Consider the following 19,877-nt stretch of genomic DNA (forward strand, 5'->3'; position numbering starts at 1 on the left):
AACCGTCTTAGTCCAATGCAGTAACAACTACTTAGGAAACACCAGCTGTTTAATTCTCTTGCAGTGTAAGTCATAATGAAATAGCTCTATCCTTAGAAACCCAATATTGAAGAAACTAGCACACTTCAATGAGTTGGCAAACACTTGCAGTAGAGACCCATTCTTTATTTATTTATTTATGGCTGCATTGGGTCTTTGTTGCTACACACGGGCTTTCTCTAGTTGCCGCAAGCAGGGGCTACTCTTCGTTGCGGTGCACGGGCTTCTCATTGCAGTGGCTTCTCTTGTTGCGGAGCACGGGCTCTAGGCACACAGTCTTCAGTAGTTGTGGCACGATGGTTCAGCAGTTGTGGCTTGTGGGCTCTAGAGCACAGGCTCAGTAGTTGTGGCACACGGGCTTAGTTGCTCTGTGGCACATGGGATGTCCCCGGACCAGGGCTCAAACCCGTGTCCCCTGCATTGGCAGGCTGATTCTTAACCACTGCACCACCAGGGAAGACCCAAGTTCTTTTAGTAACATACTCTTTCACCTCAATCCTTCAGTTCCCTGTGCTTTAAGTTCCTGAATATAAAATGTTAATAATTGGCTCAAAGAGCTCTAAAAATACCTAACACATTTGATATACAGTATTTAAAGTATAAGTGAATAAAATAAAATGGCATATTTAAAACTATCTCTACACTTTGCAGGTAGCAAATCCTGCCATTTATGCTTTTTAAACTCATTTATTCACATCATGTTTCCTCATCTCTAACCACATTTCCTCCCACAATAGCCTAGCATTTCCATTAAATGTAGACTTCGCTTTATACAACCACAGAATATATGTCTTTTTAAAATTTTTATTTCCTTTTCCTTGAAATGGTGGTTAAACTGACCTCAATGAGATTTTTAAGGTATATACACACATAAAACAATCTACCAAACTTTATTAAATCAGCAAATTCCTTAAAAATATAAAGTAGATGAACTAAAAATACCAAGATCAGTAAGTTGAAAGAAAACCTTATACCAAGAACCACGTACTATCTGCCAATCCACCCATAAGGATGGCAATGCTGTAAGAAAAAAAGCCCTTGTCAATTTGCAAGTAATTGTGACGAGTTGTCCTGAGCTAGCTACACTAACGGCTTGAATTTATAGGATGAGTCGCGAAAGCAGAAAAGGCCATTCGAATCAGCAATAGATCAGTGTGGTTGACAGCAATAGCTAAAAAGCAGCCAATAGTTTCACTTTGTGGTGTCTCAAAAAGGAAAACTAAACATTAGACTGTAAGTAATAACATTAAAACACCCAAAAAACAAAGCGATATAATTTTGAGTTAGACAAAGCAACTGAAATTGAAACTAAACAAGAACAAAAGCGATTTGATTAAATGAAGCCAGATAGCTCGTGCGTCCTTGACTACAACACACAAAGGCTTCTAGCAAAGGAAAGGGGGTGCCAGATGCCAAAAGTTTAGGATGTCCTCTGGTATTGCTCAAGCCAGATCCCACTCGCGGCAGCCATCTCATGTTTTCATGTTACATATGTGAAACAAGATTAACAGAGGTATTAGTCATGTTTTATTTAAATGATTACATACCACAAAGAACAAAACATGTCCTAATTCTAGCTTTTGGAATTATACCATCAGAACATTCAAATATACGCTTTCAGACCAGGAAGAATTCTTGTCTTCTGCACAAAGCCACTTCTAAGAAAAATGGTATAGAGATGTGTGACTTTACTTACTTGCTTTCTTATGTAGTAACTTGTGAGTAGCCCAGCTTCCTTTAAAACATTCCTAAAAGGAACAAACATGAAAATTAGTGTCAGGCTTTCCTTCCTTTTTTTTTTTTAAAATAAATTTATTTTATTTATTTATTTTTGGCTGTGCTGGGTCTTCGTTGCTGCACACGGGCTTTCTCTAGTTGCGGTGAGCGAGGGCTACACTTCACTGCAGTGCAGGCTTCGCTTTGCGGTGGCTTCTCTCGTCGTGGAGCATGGGCTTCAGTAGTTGCGGCATGCAGGCTCAGTAGTTGTGGCTCACAGGCTTTACAGCACAGGCTCAGTAGTTGTGGCGCACGGGCTTAGTTGCTCCACGGCATGTGGTATCTTCCCGGACTAGGGAGCGAACCCATGTCCCCTGCATTGGAAGGCAGATTCGCAACCACTGCGTCACCAGGGAAGCCCCCAGGCTTTCCTTAATTAGAAATATTTTAAAGAACTTTATATATAAGAAATAGTTATTGGAAACCTTATTTGCGAAAATCAACAACTGTAACTTCACTACATTAAATATTTGGAAAAGCTTAAAAATGATAATGCCTATTTTAAAACTCATTTCATAAAGCAACCTAATGGATTAGAGACCTAAATGTAAGATCGCACACTATAAAACTCTTAGAGGAAAACACAGGAAGAACACTCTGACATAAATCACAGCAAAATCTTTTTTGATCCACCTCCTAGAGTAATGGAAATAAAAACAAAAAGAAACAAATGGGACCTAAAGAAACTTAAAAGCTTTTGCAAAGTAAAGGAAACTGCTAACAAGCTGAAAAGATAACCCTCAAAATGGGAGAAAATATTTGCAAATGCATCAACAGACATAGGATTAATCTCCAAAATATACAAACTGCTCATGCTGCTCAATACTAAAAAAACAAACAACCCAATCAAAAAATCGGCAGAAGACCTAAATAGACATTTCTCCAAAGAAGACATACAGATGGCCAAGAAGCACATGAAAAGCTGCTCAACATCACTAATTATTAGACAAATGCAAATCAAAACTACAATGAGGGGGCTTCCCTGGTGGCGCAGTGCTTGGGAGTCTGCCTGCCGATGCAGGGGGCGTGGGTTCATGCCCCGGTCCGGGAGGATCCCGCGTGCTGCGGAGCAGCTGGGCCCGTGGGCCGTGGCCACTGGGCCTGCGCGTCCAGAGCCTGTGCTCCACAACGGGGGAGGCTGCAGCGGTGGGAGGCCCGCGTACCACAAAAAATAAAAGTAAAAATAAAATGAGATATCACCTCACGCCAGTTAGAATAGGCATCATCAGAAAATCTACAAACAACAAATGCTGGAGAGGGTGTGGAGAAAAGGGAACCCTCTTGTACTGTTGGTGGGAATGTAAATTGATACAGCCACTATGGAGAACAGTATGGAGGTTCCTTAAAAAAATAGAATGACCCAGCAATCCCACTACTGGGCATATACCCTGAGAAAAACCATAATTCAAAAAGACACATGCACCCCAATGTTCATTGCAGCAGTATTTACAATAGCCAGGTCATGGAAACAGCCTAAATGCCCATCGACAGACGAATGGATAAAGAAGATGTGGTACATATATACAATGGAATATTACTCAGCCATAAAAAGGAACAAAATTGGATCATTTGTAGAGATGTAGATGGATCTAGAGACTGTCATACAGAGTGAAGTAAGTCAGAAAGGGAAAAATAAGTATCGTATATTAACACATATATGTGGAACCTAGAAAAATGGTACAGGTGAACCAGTTTGCAGGGCAGAAATTGAGACACAGATGTAGAGAACAAACGTATGGACACCAAAGGGGGTAAGTGGTGGGTGCCGGTGGGTGGTGGTGTGATGAATTGGGAGACTGGGATTGACATATATACTAATATGTATAAAATAGATAACTAATAAGAACCTGCTGTATAAAGAAATAAAATTCAAAAAATAAATAAAGCAACCTAAACTTCAGATTACATACTTCAAATAAGCCAAAAAACATTAGTCAATATTGTAAATAGTAGCTATAGTTATATTTCAATTTCATGTCATCAAATTATTTTGAAGTATTTGAAAAGAACTCTGAACCAATAAAGTAATCATACACTGCGGGAAATAAAAATAAGGAAAATTTTGCAGATTCTTCCATGATTTATAGTAGTTTGACTCCCAGTTAGTCATATCCACTTTGTTTACTATGTGCTGACAGCCCTACTAGACTAGACTGTAAGCTCCGTGAGGGAAGGGACTATGTCAAGTTTACCACTATATCTCCAGAGCCAAGCAGAGCGCCTGGCACATGGAGGAGTTTCAGTGAACACCTGAATATTGATCAGAATGGATAAATAAATAACTAGAAAGACTAGACTTTTCAGTTGGGAAAATACATTTGTGTGACATAATTCAGACACCAGTAAGTAGTACTGAATTGGGAAAATGAATTCAAGTAGTAAATTGAATTCAAGTAATGAACTCAAGTAATAAATTGGAAAAATGAATTCAACCAGACATAGATTTTACTGGTGCTTTGACTTTTATAGTCTTTCCTTCAAATAATTTAAAATTACTCAAATAAATCATTACAAATACTAAGAAATTTCACAAATCCCTACAAACGTTTTGACTTTGCAAACACACAAAAAAATCCAGGAATAAAAGGAAAGCTAAAGAAAAAATAGAAGGAGAAAAAAAGAGAAATCCCTAGGACTATGTAGTAATCAACACCCATTACACCAGTGATGCTAAAAGTTGCTTTCCCTAGAGATTTACCCAACAGCCTCGGCTGGTTTCCCCCTCCAGGGCCAGACCTTCACTACTTCCCCTTCACTCCCCTCGCATCTTCCACAACCAGCAGCAGTTGAGTCAAAGATCCCAGATGAACCCATTACCTCCTTCCTACTACAACCTACAACCTCAACAGACTTCAACTGTATAAAAAGGTGTATGCAACATTAAAGACTTCTCCAGTTTTGAAGCTGAAACCGAGCTCAGTCTTTTGGGGAGGATGGGAGATATAGGAGGCAGAATAATGGTGCCTAAAGACGTCCGTGTCCTAATCCTCAAAACCTGTGAATATGTTAGTTTACAACTAAGGTAAAGGGGAATATAAGCTGTTAATCAGCTGACTTCGAGAATGGGGAGACTATACTGTTTACCCAGATGGGACTAATGTGATCACAGGGTCCTTAAGAGGTGGAAGAGGAAGGCAGAAGGAGTCAGAGAAAGATGTAATGATGGAAGCATGGCCACAGAAATGTTACATTACTGGCTATGAAGACAGAGGAAGGGAACCACCAGCCAAGGGATGCAAGAAGCCTCTAGAAACTGAAAAGAGCAAATAACACATTCTCCTAGAGTCTCCAGAAAGAAATGCCAACCTGCCAATACCTGCTTTTAGCCCTGAGACCTGTGTCAGACATACTGAACTGCAAGATAACAAATCTGTGTTGTTTTAAGCCACCAAGTTTGTTGTAATTTGTTTTGGCAGCTATAGAAAACTAATACAGGAAGGAAACTAGAGTTACCCCTATCTGTTGTCACTGCAAAAACCACTCACAACTGGCACAAAAAATCAATTCCTCCCCACCATGGAGTTATAGGAAATTGGCAGAAAAACAAGTATTTTTCTATGATTTTACCACAAAAGAGGATTATTAAGATTAATCGAAAAGTCCCAAGAACTAAAAAGGAATAAATTATTTCTTCAGTATTAACCGATTACATCAGGGGTTGCCAACCCCCGAGCCACAGACCGGTACTGGTCTGTAGCCTGTTAGGAACCAGGCCGCACAGCAGGAGGTGAGCAGCGGGTGGGTGAGCGAATGAAGCTTCATCTGTATTTACAGCCGCTCCCCATCGCTCGCATTACCGCCTGAGCTCCACCTCCTGTCAGATCAGCAGCATTAGATTCTCAGAGGAGCGCGAACGCTACTGTGAACTGCGCATGCACGGCATCTAGGCGGCGCACTCCTCATGAGAATCTGATGCCTGATGATCTGAGGTGGAGCTGAGGGGGTGACGCTAGCGCTGGGGAGCGGCTGCAAATACAGATTCTCATTAGCGGAGAGGTCTGACTGCACAGAGACCTTAATCAATCAATTGCTTGCAGACTCACATCAAAACCCTATCAGTGAGTGGCAAGTGAAAATGAGCTCAGGGCTCCCACTGATTCTGCATTATGGTGAGTTGTATAATTATTTCATTATGTATTACAATGTAATAATAATAGAAATAAAGTGCACAATAGATGTAACATGCTTGAATCATCCCGAAACCATACCGCCCCCCCGCACCCTGGTCCATGGAAAAATTGTCTTGCACGAAAGCAGTCCCTGGTGCCAAAAAGGTTGGAGACCTATGCATTACATAAGAAAGGAAAACTCAATGTTGAATTGTAATAGGAAGACAATCATAGTAAAAACTGTAAATTATCATTTACTAAATATATGTGCACTATACACCTATATCTCATTTCATCCTCACAAAAACCCTGCGAGGCAGATGACACTGTCCCCATTTTACAAATGATAAAACTGAAGCACAGATAAACTAGATAATTTGTCTGTCACATAACAGAACCGTACCTGGCAGAAGAAGGACTCAAAACCAGGATTACCTGACTACAGGTCATGCTTTCTCACTGTTTTACAGTGTGTGAATGGGCTGGGCGGGGTGGGGGGAGGGGTGTTTTGCGCATACTCAATTCAAAGCACTGATTTAGCACCAAACCTGGAACTAGAAAACACAGGTGTGATTAAGCTATACCATGTGTTAGCTATACCATTATAAGCTCTAAAATTTTACCTTTAAATCTAGGGAATGATGACACTTACTACCAGTTTAATGGATCCTCAGTTGCTCCACCTATAAAGTGGGTTGATTTTCTCCAGGAGAAGATCACATAGCAGATTAAAGGAGATAATGCAACTAACATATATAAAAGTAGTTAAAGTGTCTAGCACATAGCAAGTATCAACGTATGACATCTTAGTGCTTATCACCATACCCAGCATTAAGCAGGCTTTCTCCACAACCGTTAGGGAAGAAACAAAGATAATGTGATCATATACACAAAAGCCTTCTAGCGGATTCCCTGGTGGTCCAGTGGTTAGGTCTCCACGCCCTTTCACTGCCAAGGGCCTGGGTTCAATCCCTGGTGAGGGAACTAAGATCCCACATGCTGCACAGTGCAGCCAATAAAAAAAAACCTTGTAGGGGCTTCCCTGGTGGCGCAGTGGTTGAGAGTCCGCCTGCTGATGCAGAGGACACGGGTTCGTGCCCCGGTCCGGGAAGATCCCACGTGCCGCGGAGCGGCTGGGCCTGTGAGCCGTGGCCACTGAGCCTGCGCGTCCGGAGCCTCTGCTCCGCAATGGGAGGGGCCGCGGCAGTGAGAGGCCCACGTACCGCAAAACAAAACAAAACAAAACAAAAAACCTTGTAGCTGTAGAAGGAAACGTGAACTGCTTTCATCACTTTCCAGGACAGACTGCAAGCTGCCTTTTTCATAGCCATCCTCCCCTTTCCTCAACAGCCAAAGAATCCTGCTAGAGTGGAGTTGTGGGAACACTGCTAAAAACATTCCCAGCCTCCTTGAAGCTGCAGGTGGACACGTGACCCAGTCTGGCCAACCAAGTGTAAGCCCAGTTGTTGGGTGGGGCTTCTGCAAAGCTTCTGAGAAAAGAAACACCTATCTTTTACTCTTTGCCCTTTCCCCTCTTCAAACCCGGAGATGTTGCCTGAAGTGAAGTAGCAGTGCTGTGCCTGCAAAACGACAAGCACACCCCAAGAAGCCTGGGTCCCTAATGACTTTGTGGAGCTGCTGTTCCAAGTCTCAACACATCCACCTCCAGACTCCTCATCATAGTAGAAAAACAATAACAGAGACGTCAGTAAAAAACTCCACAACTTTAGTTTTGGTGGATATACTGGTTAGAAATTGCATTGGATTATGAGGTACGAAAACTCAAAGAACACTGGGATAAACAATCACTCACCTGTTTAATAAAAGACAAAAAGGGGGCTGGAGGAGTGATGGGTGAAAGCAGCAATAATAAAATCCCTGGAACCTGTAAAATGTTACCTTATTCGGGAAAGGGGTTGCTGCATATGTGATTAAATTAAGGATTTTATGATAGGGAAATTATCCTGGATTATGCAGGTTGGCCCTAAATGCCATCATCACGAGTGTCCTTGTAAGAAGGAGGAAGAGGGGGGTTCACACACAGAGAAAAGGAAAACGTAATGTGCCTAGGAGGGCAGAGATCAGAGTGATGTGGTAGAGCCCCTGGAGGGAGCGCGGCCCTGCCAGCACCTTGATTTAGGTTCAATGAAACTGATTTTGGACTTCTGGCCTCCAGAACTAAAAGAGGATAAATGTCTGTGTTTTAAGCCACTCAGTTTGGGGGATTTGTTACAGCAGCCACAGGAAACTAATACAGTGACTAACAAGACATCAGGGCACACACTAAAACAGGGTGAGGGACTAACTACAGTCTTTCTGAAGCTTTTTCCACTTACATGTACTTATTTATGGACTCAACTCCCAATTATCCACGGTAATTTTTAAATGGGGCAAGCAAAGTCACATGACTTACTTTAAGAAACCTAACTTCAGTCAGCAATTTCAACCTCTTCTCTTCCTTCCCTCTCCAAACTATTCCTCCTCATAGACATGATTGGCAAAAGTGACAAGACAGACTGGAGCTTCTTGTTTTCCTTCTTCCAGTCTAGCCTACAGCAGAGATGTTTATGGTAGTAAGACTGTCAGCAAGGAAAAGGTCAGGGATGGAAGGAAGGGAGTGAAGTGAGAAGTTCAGGGCAGGTCCTAGGACCGCAGTCTGAGTCCACCAAGCCCAGAGGCAAAAATCCCACCATGGCAGCATGGTAGGCATGCTACTGCCATCCTTCACTTCCAGGCCTTAACTCCAATGTTTCCTGAACACCAGGCCAACCATCTGCATACCAACTATGCTTGGTACAATTTTCAATTCATTTTTATTATGCCAGCTCAGAATAAACAACTGAATGTCTGCCCAATGAGAACTAAGTATGGCTAAAGTAGCTTACATGTCTCCTAGGTATTGATATAGCCAGTACTACAGCAATACTGTGAACAGTCTTCCCTGAAAAAAATCAAAGATTCCAGCTAAATAAACCCCTTTAAAGAAGCTTAAGATATAACTGAATCAGGATCCAAAAAAAAAAAATCAATAGGTAATTTGAAAAGGAAAACAGTTTGAAAACTAGAAGAAATTTACAATTTTCTAGAAGATGAAATTTGCCAAGCAGCCGATTTCTCACTCAATAGCAACTCTACTCTGTCTTATATCTTATGTAAAATTGATAGAGATTTTTTAAATGCTACTATATTAATATATCCCAACACAAATAACCATTTTTAAAATGAATTTTATCTTCTACAATGTAATAATTTTAAATGCTTGCTCAGGGTCATATATAATATCTTGAATGTCCAAATATTCAAATGCAGATTGGAAAGTGAACATCTTTAATGTATAATGATACCATCTAGGCTTGAGTATACATTTCACTGTATCAGTTCCTATAGTACAAGACTTAACATTTTCAGACCACTGAAGCCTTTGAGAATCTTGGGAAAGCAATCATTCCCCTCCACAGAAAAAAAATATATCCATGCACATATAAAATACATAGTGCCATGTAGTTGTAATGTGCACTCTGTACTTGTATGTATGAATGAATGAATGAACAGACTTGTATGCCCATGTTTATATGCGCATAGGTGCTGGGCATTCAGCAGTGAACAATATAGGCCTATTCTAGACAAATATTACATGGCTAATCACACAATTTACTACATAGTTTAAGTCATAAGGGCTAAACAGAAAAAATACACAGTGCTGTGAGAAGAGGTAGAAGACAAGAGCTAAAGACAGAGGCAGAGATAAGAGCCTGTTAAAAATTCTGGTCTATTTTAATGACAACAGAAAAAGCCATTAAAGGGTTTTAAATGAAGGAACAAGCTGATGAAGACTTGAGTTTACAGCATCCCTGATCTCCATCCACACACCCAAAATTAAAACTTTAATACACAGAACGGTCCTGAAGAACTCCATAAAGCTGATTTTTAATACAGGCAGTCCTTGCTTTGCATAGTAGTAAACAATCATACAAGCTGCAACTGTAAAAAGCAATATTCAGGGCTTCCCTGGTGGCGCAGTGGTTGAGAGTCCGCCTGCCGATGCAGGGGACGCGGGTTCATGCCCCGATCTGGGAAGATCCCACATGCCGCGGAGCGGCTGGGCCCATAAGCCATGGCCGCTGAGCCTGTGCCTCCGGAGCCTGTGCTCTGCAACGGGAGAGGCCACAACAGTGAGAGGCCCGCCTACCGCAAAAAAAAAAACAAGCAATCTTCATAATCAACAGGGAAAATTACAATTGTTCCATGACCTTTAAAACTTTTTATCAAAATATTAAAAATTCTCTTGGGCTTCCCTGGTGGCACAGTGGTTAAGAATCCGCCTGCCAATGCAGGGGACACAGGTTCAATCCCTGGTCCGGGAAGATCCCACATGCCACAGAGCAATTAAGCCCACGTGCCACAACTACTGAGCCTGCGGTCTAGAGCCCACGAGCCACAACTACTGAGCCCACGTGCCACAACTACTGAAGCCTGCGCGCATAGAGCCCGTGCTGTGCAACAAGAGAAGCCACTGCGGTGAGAAGCCTGCGCACCGCAACGAAGAGTAGCCCCCGCTCGCCGCAACTAGAGAAGCCTGTGCACAGCAAAGAAGACCCAACACAGTCATAGATAAATAAATAAATAAATAATTGAACAAGAGGTTTTAAAAAATTCTCGTACTGTAGGTTATAAATATACAGGAAACTGAAAAAGTAAAACTAATATTTGCTTAGTATACTGTAATTTAAAACATTAGATATATTGAAAATTAGAGTATTTTATTTATTTAAAAACTTATCAAGACTAATTTGAACATGTGTGCCTTCTTCCCACTGTATAACTCAGTAAACAGAATGAATATCTTTGTTATGCTTGGCAGATTGTCATACTCTTTTTTAGGTTTAAAACAGCTTCCAAATTTTATCCTTTGCGCTCTCAATACCTCTGAGAGTTCTTTTAATGTAAAGTTTTTTGTTGGTGTCACTTCCCCTGAGACACCATCATTCTTTTCATCACAACCATTTTCCTCATTTATGTCAACAAGTCTGTCCGACTTCCTCTGGCTGCACATCTATAGAGTCTCTAGAAAGGTGGGCAATGTCAACACTCCCCTGGGTCAGCTGTTTCTTCCACAACTCCATTTATGTTCCATTTAGATTTCACTTCCAGCATTAACACTTAGCACTTCTTTGTTGCACTTCCATCTTTGTTAGCCAATTCCTTCTTTCAATGATCCATTTTTGTAAAATGTCACATAAGTTTATCATTGGGAAACAAGAAAGCTAGGCAACTACAGGCTCTGCTGTCTGCAAGAGAACCGAGTGACAGATGCACAGGGACCAATCGCTGACAGGCTTTGAACGAAGTGGAGGGACTGGTCACTCACTGATCAAGATGCACCACTGTGATTTACGCAGTGATCTGAGGACTGAGAAGCGAGCAATGAAGTCTTATGCACTTCACGTCATCACTCATGTTGTTGGGAGACTGGTTTTAACTACTCTATGATAACTAGATTCATGCATATCAAAACTGCAAAATAAGATCTGCCTTTATATAGCTGGCAACCCAATACAACCTATTTATAAAACTTTTCTAAATAGGTTATGTGAACAAAGTACTTTTGCCTCACCCAGCATCTTTTTTTTACCCTCACAGAAGCTGACACATATTTCCTTAAATAAAATAACATCTCTATCCCAACAGATTCATTGAGAGAACACAGAAGTTTACACACCAATTTAACTCAAGAAAGGGAGGGGAAAGAACGAACCATCAGAGAGGAGCGATAAAAGAAGCATTTAAAATGTTAAAGAAGGGCTTCCCTGGTGGCGCAGTGGTTGAGAGTCCGCCTGCCGATGCAGGGGACACGGGTTCGTGCCCCGCTCCGGGAAGATCCCACATGCCGCGGAGCGGCTGGGCCCCCGGAGCCTGTGCTCCGCAATGGGAGAGGCCACAATAGTGAGAGGCCCACGTACCACAAAAAAAAAAAAAATGTTAAAGAAAATTAGTACTTTCACCTAATTTTTTTAACACTACAAAAAAATCCATTGCCTACTTACTACTAAGGATAATTCATAAAGGGTTTATAGGTAGGGACAACTCAAAACTCACATGATTTTCTAAATTAAGTTTAGGGCAGCAGCTAAAATCATGGACTTTGAAGTCAGACAGACTTGTCCCATAGCTTGATCATTTATTAGCTGTAAGGGTAAAAAAAAATCTTAATATCTCTACGTTCCACTTTCCTCAACTGCAATGTAGGGAAAACTGTGTAAAAATGTGTGGCCAATAACAGTTTTATCAATTTTATTATTTTTTTAAATAAATTTATTTATTTTTGGCTGCATTGGGTCTTCGTTGCTGCGCGCGGGGCTTTCTCTAGTTGCGGCGAGCGGGGGCTACTCTTCATTGCGGTGTGCGGGCTTCTCACTGCGGTGGCTTCTCTTGTTGTGGAGCACATGCACACGTGGAGCACGTGTGGGCTCTCTACGTGCACGGGTTTCAGTAGTTGTGGCTCGCAGGCTCAGTAGTTGTGGCTCACGGGCTCTAGAGCGCAGGCTCAGTAGTTGTAGCACATGGGCTTAGTTGCTCCGCGGCATGTGGGATCTTCCCGGACCAGGGATCAAACCCATGTCCGCTGCGTTGGCAGGCAGATTCTCAACCACTGTGCCACCAGGGAAGTCCCTCAATCTTATTATTTTTAAAAGCAATTTAAACTGGAAATTTGAAAAGATGATGCACCTGTATATTTTTAACATGTCTGTGTCAACCCTGCCCTGAATTCTTAGCTTATGAAAACTTATGGCAGTTAGGCAGCTAGTGATGACTGTAACCTTTGTAGCTGACTAGCATCACTGTCCACGGAACTTGCGCACTGGGGAAGGGGATGCAAGAGTCGGGAAGAGGGACTTCCCTGGTGGTACAGTGGTTAAGCATCTGCCTGCCAGTGCAGGGGACACGGGTTCGATCGCTGGTCCGGGAAGATCCCACACATGCTTCAGAGTAACTAAGCCTCTGCACCACAACTACTGAGCCCACGTGCTGCAACTTCTGAAGTCCGCTCACCTAGAGCCCGTGCTCCGCAACAAAAGAAGCCACCGCAATGAGAAGCCCGAGCACCACAACGAAGAGTAGCCCCCGCTTGCCACAACTAGAGAAAGCCCACGCACAGCAACGAAGACCCAAGGCAGCCAAAAATAAATAAAATTTAAAAAAGAGTCAGGAAGAACCTTAGGTTTGAACAGGCTCTCCAGCCAACACAGAGACCATCACAGAGAACAGCCTGCCAGCTCAAGGTGTGTGAGCACACTTGTGACTTATGTTTGGCAGAATTCTAAGCTATTTAGACACGAAAGGAAACCTTAGGAAGCCAGGTTTTAGGGTTGTTTTTTTTTAATTTTTTAAATTAAAGAAACATTGAGCAGAGACATCAGTAGCCACTGTAAAGGAGACAAAAGTCAGAGGTTCACAGATTTAGTCCAACTACAAAACCCAAACAGAATGTATGGCACAGCTATTTAAGGAACCACTGAACTGGTAGTCTACCATTCTCCCCCACCAAAATCACCAGGGGCAACATGGAAGTGCCCACCGGGGCACAAACACAGAGCAGTCCAGAAGCCCTCTAATTCTGGCTCAAGGAACAGGAAAGGGAACTCCTAGTGCTCAGAATACAGTCCACCTTCTTTTCTTGTTTCTCTCTTCTCACACCCCAAACCCCAAGTGATCCTGAGGCGACCCACAGTCGCTCATAGGAGTCAAAGTTCTGAGGAAGAGGCATCTCCTCTCTCATCAGTGAAGCTGTGGTCCAGCGAGGGTGGGGCCGAACGCCATTGCTTTCTTCTCTCTGTGTCCTCCTGTCATTTGGCCCAGACAAAGGCACTGTCATGAAGTATGCAGCAAAGCAGGTAACTAAAACCGCAGCTTTCTGGCCAGAGGACCAAAAATGAGGATTCCCAAGGAACCGGAAAGTACCAGGAAGGAGCACCAGAAAGTGACCCCATAAAGTTGTTCATAATACAATACTGATGTGTGTGAGAACAGAATAGAAAGACCATCGTCCAGGTCTCAGGGACAAATCTGAATGGCACTGCTAGGTTTTGAAAACTGAACTGACACTGGACCCAAAGAAGGCATGTTAGAACTTGCAAGCTGAACCTAACCAGATTATTAGCCAGCTAAAACTTAAAATATCAACATTCTTCACAAGATTTAAACAAGACTCAAGATCTCATAATATTCAAAATCCCTAGGATACAATCTAAAATTATTCAGCATATAAAGAACCTAGACAATTTCAATTTACAAGGGAAATGAGTCAACAGACACCAATGCTAAGATGACACCAATGTTGGCATTAACTGACAAACACTTTAAAGCAGCTATTATTAAAACATTCCAACAATCAATCAAAACACTCTTCAATCAATGGAAAAAAAAGAAAATCTTCGCAAAGAAGATGTAAAGAAAAACCAAATGAAAATTTTAAAATTGAAAAATACAATGCCAAACTAAAAAATTAATTGGATGTACTCAATAGCATAATGAAGATGTCAAAGGAAAGATGCAGTGAACTAAAAGATTGAAAGAAATTATCCCATTTGAACACAGAAAAGATTTTTTTAAAAAAAAATGAACAGAGCCTCAGGACCTATATGACATAACAAAGAAAATTACTAAGGGTAAAAGGAAAATTACAGAATTTTTTTTTAAAAGGTCAATTAACTAAGATGATGTAACAGTCTAAACTGTATATATCAAACAACAGAGCTTCAAAATACATGAAGCAGAAAGTAACAGAAGTGCAAGAAGAAAAAGAAAAATCCACAATATAGTTGGAAACAAAAATCAACAACCATTCATGATAAAAACTCTCAGTAAACTAGAAGAGAACTTCCTCAACTTGATAATGATCATCTACAAAAAGTCTACAGATTATATCATATTTAATGTGAAAGACACAGTGTTTTCTCCCTAAGATCAGAATCAGACAAGGATGTCTACTTTCAACATGCATATTTCAACATCATACTGGAAGTCTTACAATGCAACAAGGTAAGAAAAATATAAAAGGCATACAGACCGGAAAGGAAGAAATTAAACTGTCCCCATTCAAAGCTGACATAATTACCTATATAAAAATACCAAGGGAGGGCTTCCCTGGTGGCGCAGTGGTTGAGAGTCCGCCTGCCTATGCAGGGGACGCGGGTTCGTGCCCAGGTCCGAGAAGGTCCCACATACTGCGGAGCGGCTGGGCCCGTGAGCCATGGCCGCTGAGCCTGCGCGTCCGGAGCCTCTGCTCCGCAACGGGAGAGGCCGCAACGGTGAGAGGCCAGCGTACCGCAAAAAAAAAAACCAAGGGAAAAAATCTCCCAGAACGAAAATATCAGTTTAGCAAGGCCATAAATACAAGGTCAACGCACGAAAACCAACCATATTTCTGTATACTGGCCATGTGTAATTGGAAATACACAAAGTAACACCATTTACAATCACTCCTCCCAATATTAAATAAATAGTATAAATATAACAAAAGACGTGCAGGAGCTGTATGCTGAAAACTAAGAAACAATGATAAAAGAAATCAAGTAAGAATTAAATAAATAGACATCCTGTGCTCTTGAAGTAGAAGACTAAATACAGGAAAGATGTCAATTCTCCCCAAATTCATTTATAAGTTTTTGTTTGTTTTTGTTTTTTTGCGGTACGCGGGCCTCTCACTGTTGCGGCCTCTCCCGCTGCGGACCACAGGCTCCGGACGCGCAGGCTCAGCGGCCATGGCTCACGGGCCCAGCCGCTCCACGGCATGTGGGCTCTTCCCGGACCGGGGCACGAAACCGTGTCCCCTGCATCGGCAGGCGGACTCTCAACCACTGCGCCACCAGCGAAGCCCCATTTATAAGTTTTAAGCAATTCCAATCAAAATCCCAACAGGAGGGGACTTCCCTGGAGGTCCAGTGGTTAAGACTCCACACTCCCCATGCAGGGGGCTCGGGTTCAATCCCTGGTCAGGGAACAAGATCCCACATGCCGCAACTAAAACTCCCGCATGCCACAAGGAAGATCCCGCATGCTGCAGCTAAGACCCGGCACAGCCAAATAAATACATAATAAATAAATAAATAAATAAATAATTTTTAAAATCCCAACAGGATTTTTTTTAACATAGAAAAGCATGATTCTAAAGTTTATATGCAAAGGCAAATTAGAATAGCTAAAACAATTTTGAAAAAGAATAAAACTGGAGGTATCATACTTTTTCTTATATTAAGGACATAATTTTTTCTATTTCTACTCTTAAAATAATGTTATTAGGAACTGGTATTGAATCCTATCAAATTCATTTTAAGCATCTTCATAAGCGATTTTTTGTATCTGATGTAATGATTTGATGTATTATATTAATAACTTCACCTATTATTTAATGATTTCTACCTCCCTGAAATAAACTAGCTGACTATGGTGGATTATTCCTTTACATACTGCATAATGCAACTTAGTAATATTTGTTTTACGAAGTTGTAGGCATTTTATGTCTCTCGATATGTATTGCTGGATATTTTAATCCAGGGTTTTCTTGCTGCTCTTTCTTCCCTTTCCTGTCTACCTGCCATTTCACTATTACTACCAACCCTTATTATTACTGGCCAACAGATAATAGGGAAGGATAATATTCTGCTTCAAGATCTTGTCTCAAAAATAAAAATAGCCCTGTCATCATCTTAATGAGTAAAAAGGACCAAGTGGTGAGTATCTATAAAGGAAGGTTCCCATCAAGCTGGGTTAGCACGACATCACCTTCCATTATAGATAAAAGCCTGTCCAGCCTTGACATTTGCTAATGGAAACTACCATTTGGTGAGGGACTTTCTTGTGCCAGGCACCTTACATGTACTATATCATTAAAACTTCACACTAATCCTAGGAACTGCATATTAATATTCCCATTTTACAGATGGGGAAACTAAAGCAGGAAAGGGGTAAATAATATGAACCAGTTCAAACAGCTGTTGGGTGGCAGAGCTAGAACTGCAACACAGGGCTCTCTGGCTCCAAAGTCTACTCTCTTTCTATCTAGCTACAAGGCTCACAGGACAGTGCTCTGAAGAAGCAATGGCTCAGTAAAAGGGATAAGATTCAGCTCTGCACCACAATCTCCCACCCCAATCCCTTGCCCTATGCATCTCCTCCATCTGGCTGTCCCTGAGTTGTATCCTCTATAATAAACTGGTAAACATAAATAAAAGCAAAAACAATCTAGCAGCATATAGAGGAGAGAGGAAGAAGCAGGTGAGATCTAGGTAAAAGGAAACAGATTTAAGAAAAAAGGTTAAATTTTTAACTTAAAAAAATTTTTATATAAATATGAAAAATACATAAACATTTCTCAGTGCATACTAAGAACTGGCAAAGGATAAAGTCAAAGAAGAAACGAAAGACTGGTCTCAAACAGAATCATACTTACCACTTATTAAACATTCCATAATTAAATGTTTTCATCCGCAGAGCTTATATTACTGTATGTTAATTCTCTTACCGTTAGTAATTATTTTCCTACTAGACACTATAATAAACCATGTTATCAAGAAAGTTTCTTATTGAATTCTGTTGACTAATATGCTGATTAAGAGATGCATCATGTTCTTTGAAAACACCTTGGGATACATAGCAAACTGTTAATATTTAATAGAGATCCTGGGGAATTAGAGATAAATTTGGGGAGAAGCACTCATCACTTCAAAATTCTCTACAACTATCATGTATTACCATTTTTAATAAACAAAATATAATATTACTATAACAAAATAATTTCCGAGATTTTCATGGAATTAAAACACATACACAGAAAAACACTCAGCATCAAAACTATACTGAATAGAATTTAACCATCCTGATGCATCAGTAGCTCCCAGAAAGGACTTTACATAAACAGAATAAACTCATTAACTTTAAATTACAATATTGTAAAGTTATTAAATGCTAAGCAAGGGAGTTCCCTAGTGGCCTAATGGTAAGGATTCCAGGCTTTCACTGCCATGGCCCGGATTCAATCTCTGGTCTGGGAACTGAGATCCTGCAAGCTGCGGGGCACGGCCAAAAAAAAAAAAATGCTAAGCAAATCACTTCACTAGATTACTAATTCTTCATGTTGGTAAAATGCAACCTCTAAATAGCAAAAACGAGCAAACTTTGCCAGAATGTTATACAGCATGACTTTTTAAACTCCTTCTGGTGGGTTACAAGCAAGTCCTTTCTTCCTCATTTTCAAATAAAGAAAACAAAATAAATCAAAAAACTACCTGCCTATTCAAGAAGACCTACTAGACACAAGGTAGAGGAAGGAATACGGTAACATTAAAAAGTTCAGGAAAATGTCCTTTCAAGAAGATACAACAAGCCTATTTTATAAATTCTAGAGATACTGCTATTAGCAACCACATTGCTGTACTGTGGTTCCATAACTATAAGACTTGGTTGTTTCTATTTTGAAACTTTCAACAAATAGAAGGTTTAAGAGTTGCCAAAATCAATCATTTAATATTAAATGAGTGCTCAATATATAAAACGCATTCCTGAATTTGAAAGTACCTATTCTGGGTCCAAACTAAGGTATTCCATGTAAAATTGCTATTAAATACCTTCTACCATCACACACACATACATACACACACACACACACACACACACACACCTCTAACAAAATTATTTCTAACTAAAGGGCATAAAATATAAAACTGCTACCCATATGTGGTTTAAAATTAGTAACAAATGCTTTATAACCCTAGAAAGGAAAATATTTTCTCAAAATGTTATTTCTCAAGGAAATTTTCCATGAAATATTTTAAAAAGATGTACAAGTCAGGGCATGCTACATTAGAGAAGAAAAAAGAAAACCACAGGATGATGTGAGATGATCCCCTCCCCATCCCACCCACCTCCCTACAAAAAAAAGAAAAAAAAACTCACTATACAACAGATCTAGAGATGGACTAAACCAGGTTGGAGAGGTCAGAAGACTCTGGAAGAGACTCTTCAAGAACACGAAACCAAGTAAAGAATACCAAGTATGTTTAAATATACTAAAAAAAGACTTAAAAAACCAGAGGAAGGGTGGGGGTAATTAAAGACAAGTACACAGAATGCTAAGTCATGAGTTACACAGGAAAGGAAAGGTAATCACTATGTAATAATATTACATAACACTTATATAGAGCCTACTATGTGCTAGGCACTATTCTAATTACATAGGTTAAGTGCTAACAACCGTATGAGCTAGATACTATTTATATAATACTCATTTTACAGATGAGAAAAGTTGAGCCGTACAGAAGTTAAATGACTTGCCCAAGGTCACACAGCTAATAAGTGGCAAGTAGACTACATGACTCATAACCACCTTACGAGTCAGAAGACAGGCACATGGCAGGTGAGGAGTGTAATAGCTAAACCCTTCTTCTGCCATTCCAGGAAGCCTAGAGAGAAGGCCTAAAACCAGATTATCAAGACAGAGCAATTTAACCATGTATTTTAGAGGTATGGAATTAAGTGCCAAAATAATCTGTTGAAAATGGTGAAAGATAAATAAGTTCTGGGGATACAATGTACAACATGATGAGTGTAGTTAACAATATTCTACTGTATATTTGAAAGTTGCTTAAGAGAGTAAATCTTAAAAAGTTCTCATCACAAGGGGAAAAAAACTGAAACTATGCGAGGTGATGAACATTAACTAAACTTACTGTGGTAATCATTTCACAATATATACATGTATCTAATCATTATGTTGTATACCTTAAACTTATACAATGTTATGTCAATTATTTCTCAATAAAACTGGGATAAAATGTTGAAAGAGATATCTGGTATAGGGTGTTAGGATTATTTGACTCTAAGCCATGTGCATGTCTTTTCAAGAATCAAAGCCATATTTAAAAAATAATAATTGGGGGCTTCCCTGGTGGCGCAGTG

The 19,877-nt window shown here is 40.5% G+C and overlaps 1 protein-coding gene across 1 annotated transcript in view; it reads right to left on the reverse strand.

Annotated features, from left to right (window-relative positions):
• Positions 1-19,877, reverse strand: part of METAP1 (methionyl aminopeptidase 1) — a 68,409-nt gene that overhangs the window by 29,588 nt on the left and 18,944 nt on the right. Inside the window, exon 2 of the mRNA XM_032633140.1 lies at positions 1,736-1,787. Coding sequence (XP_032489031.1) covers positions 1,736-1,787 — 52 coding nt within the window. The remainder of the gene's footprint in view (positions 1-1,735; positions 1,788-19,877) is intronic.

Source organism: Phocoena sinus, chromosome 5 (genome assembly GCF_008692025.1).
Source record: "Phocoena sinus isolate mPhoSin1 chromosome 5, mPhoSin1.pri, whole genome shotgun sequence".
Taxonomy (NCBI): Eukaryota; Metazoa; Chordata; class Mammalia; order Artiodactyla; family Phocoenidae; genus Phocoena; species Phocoena sinus.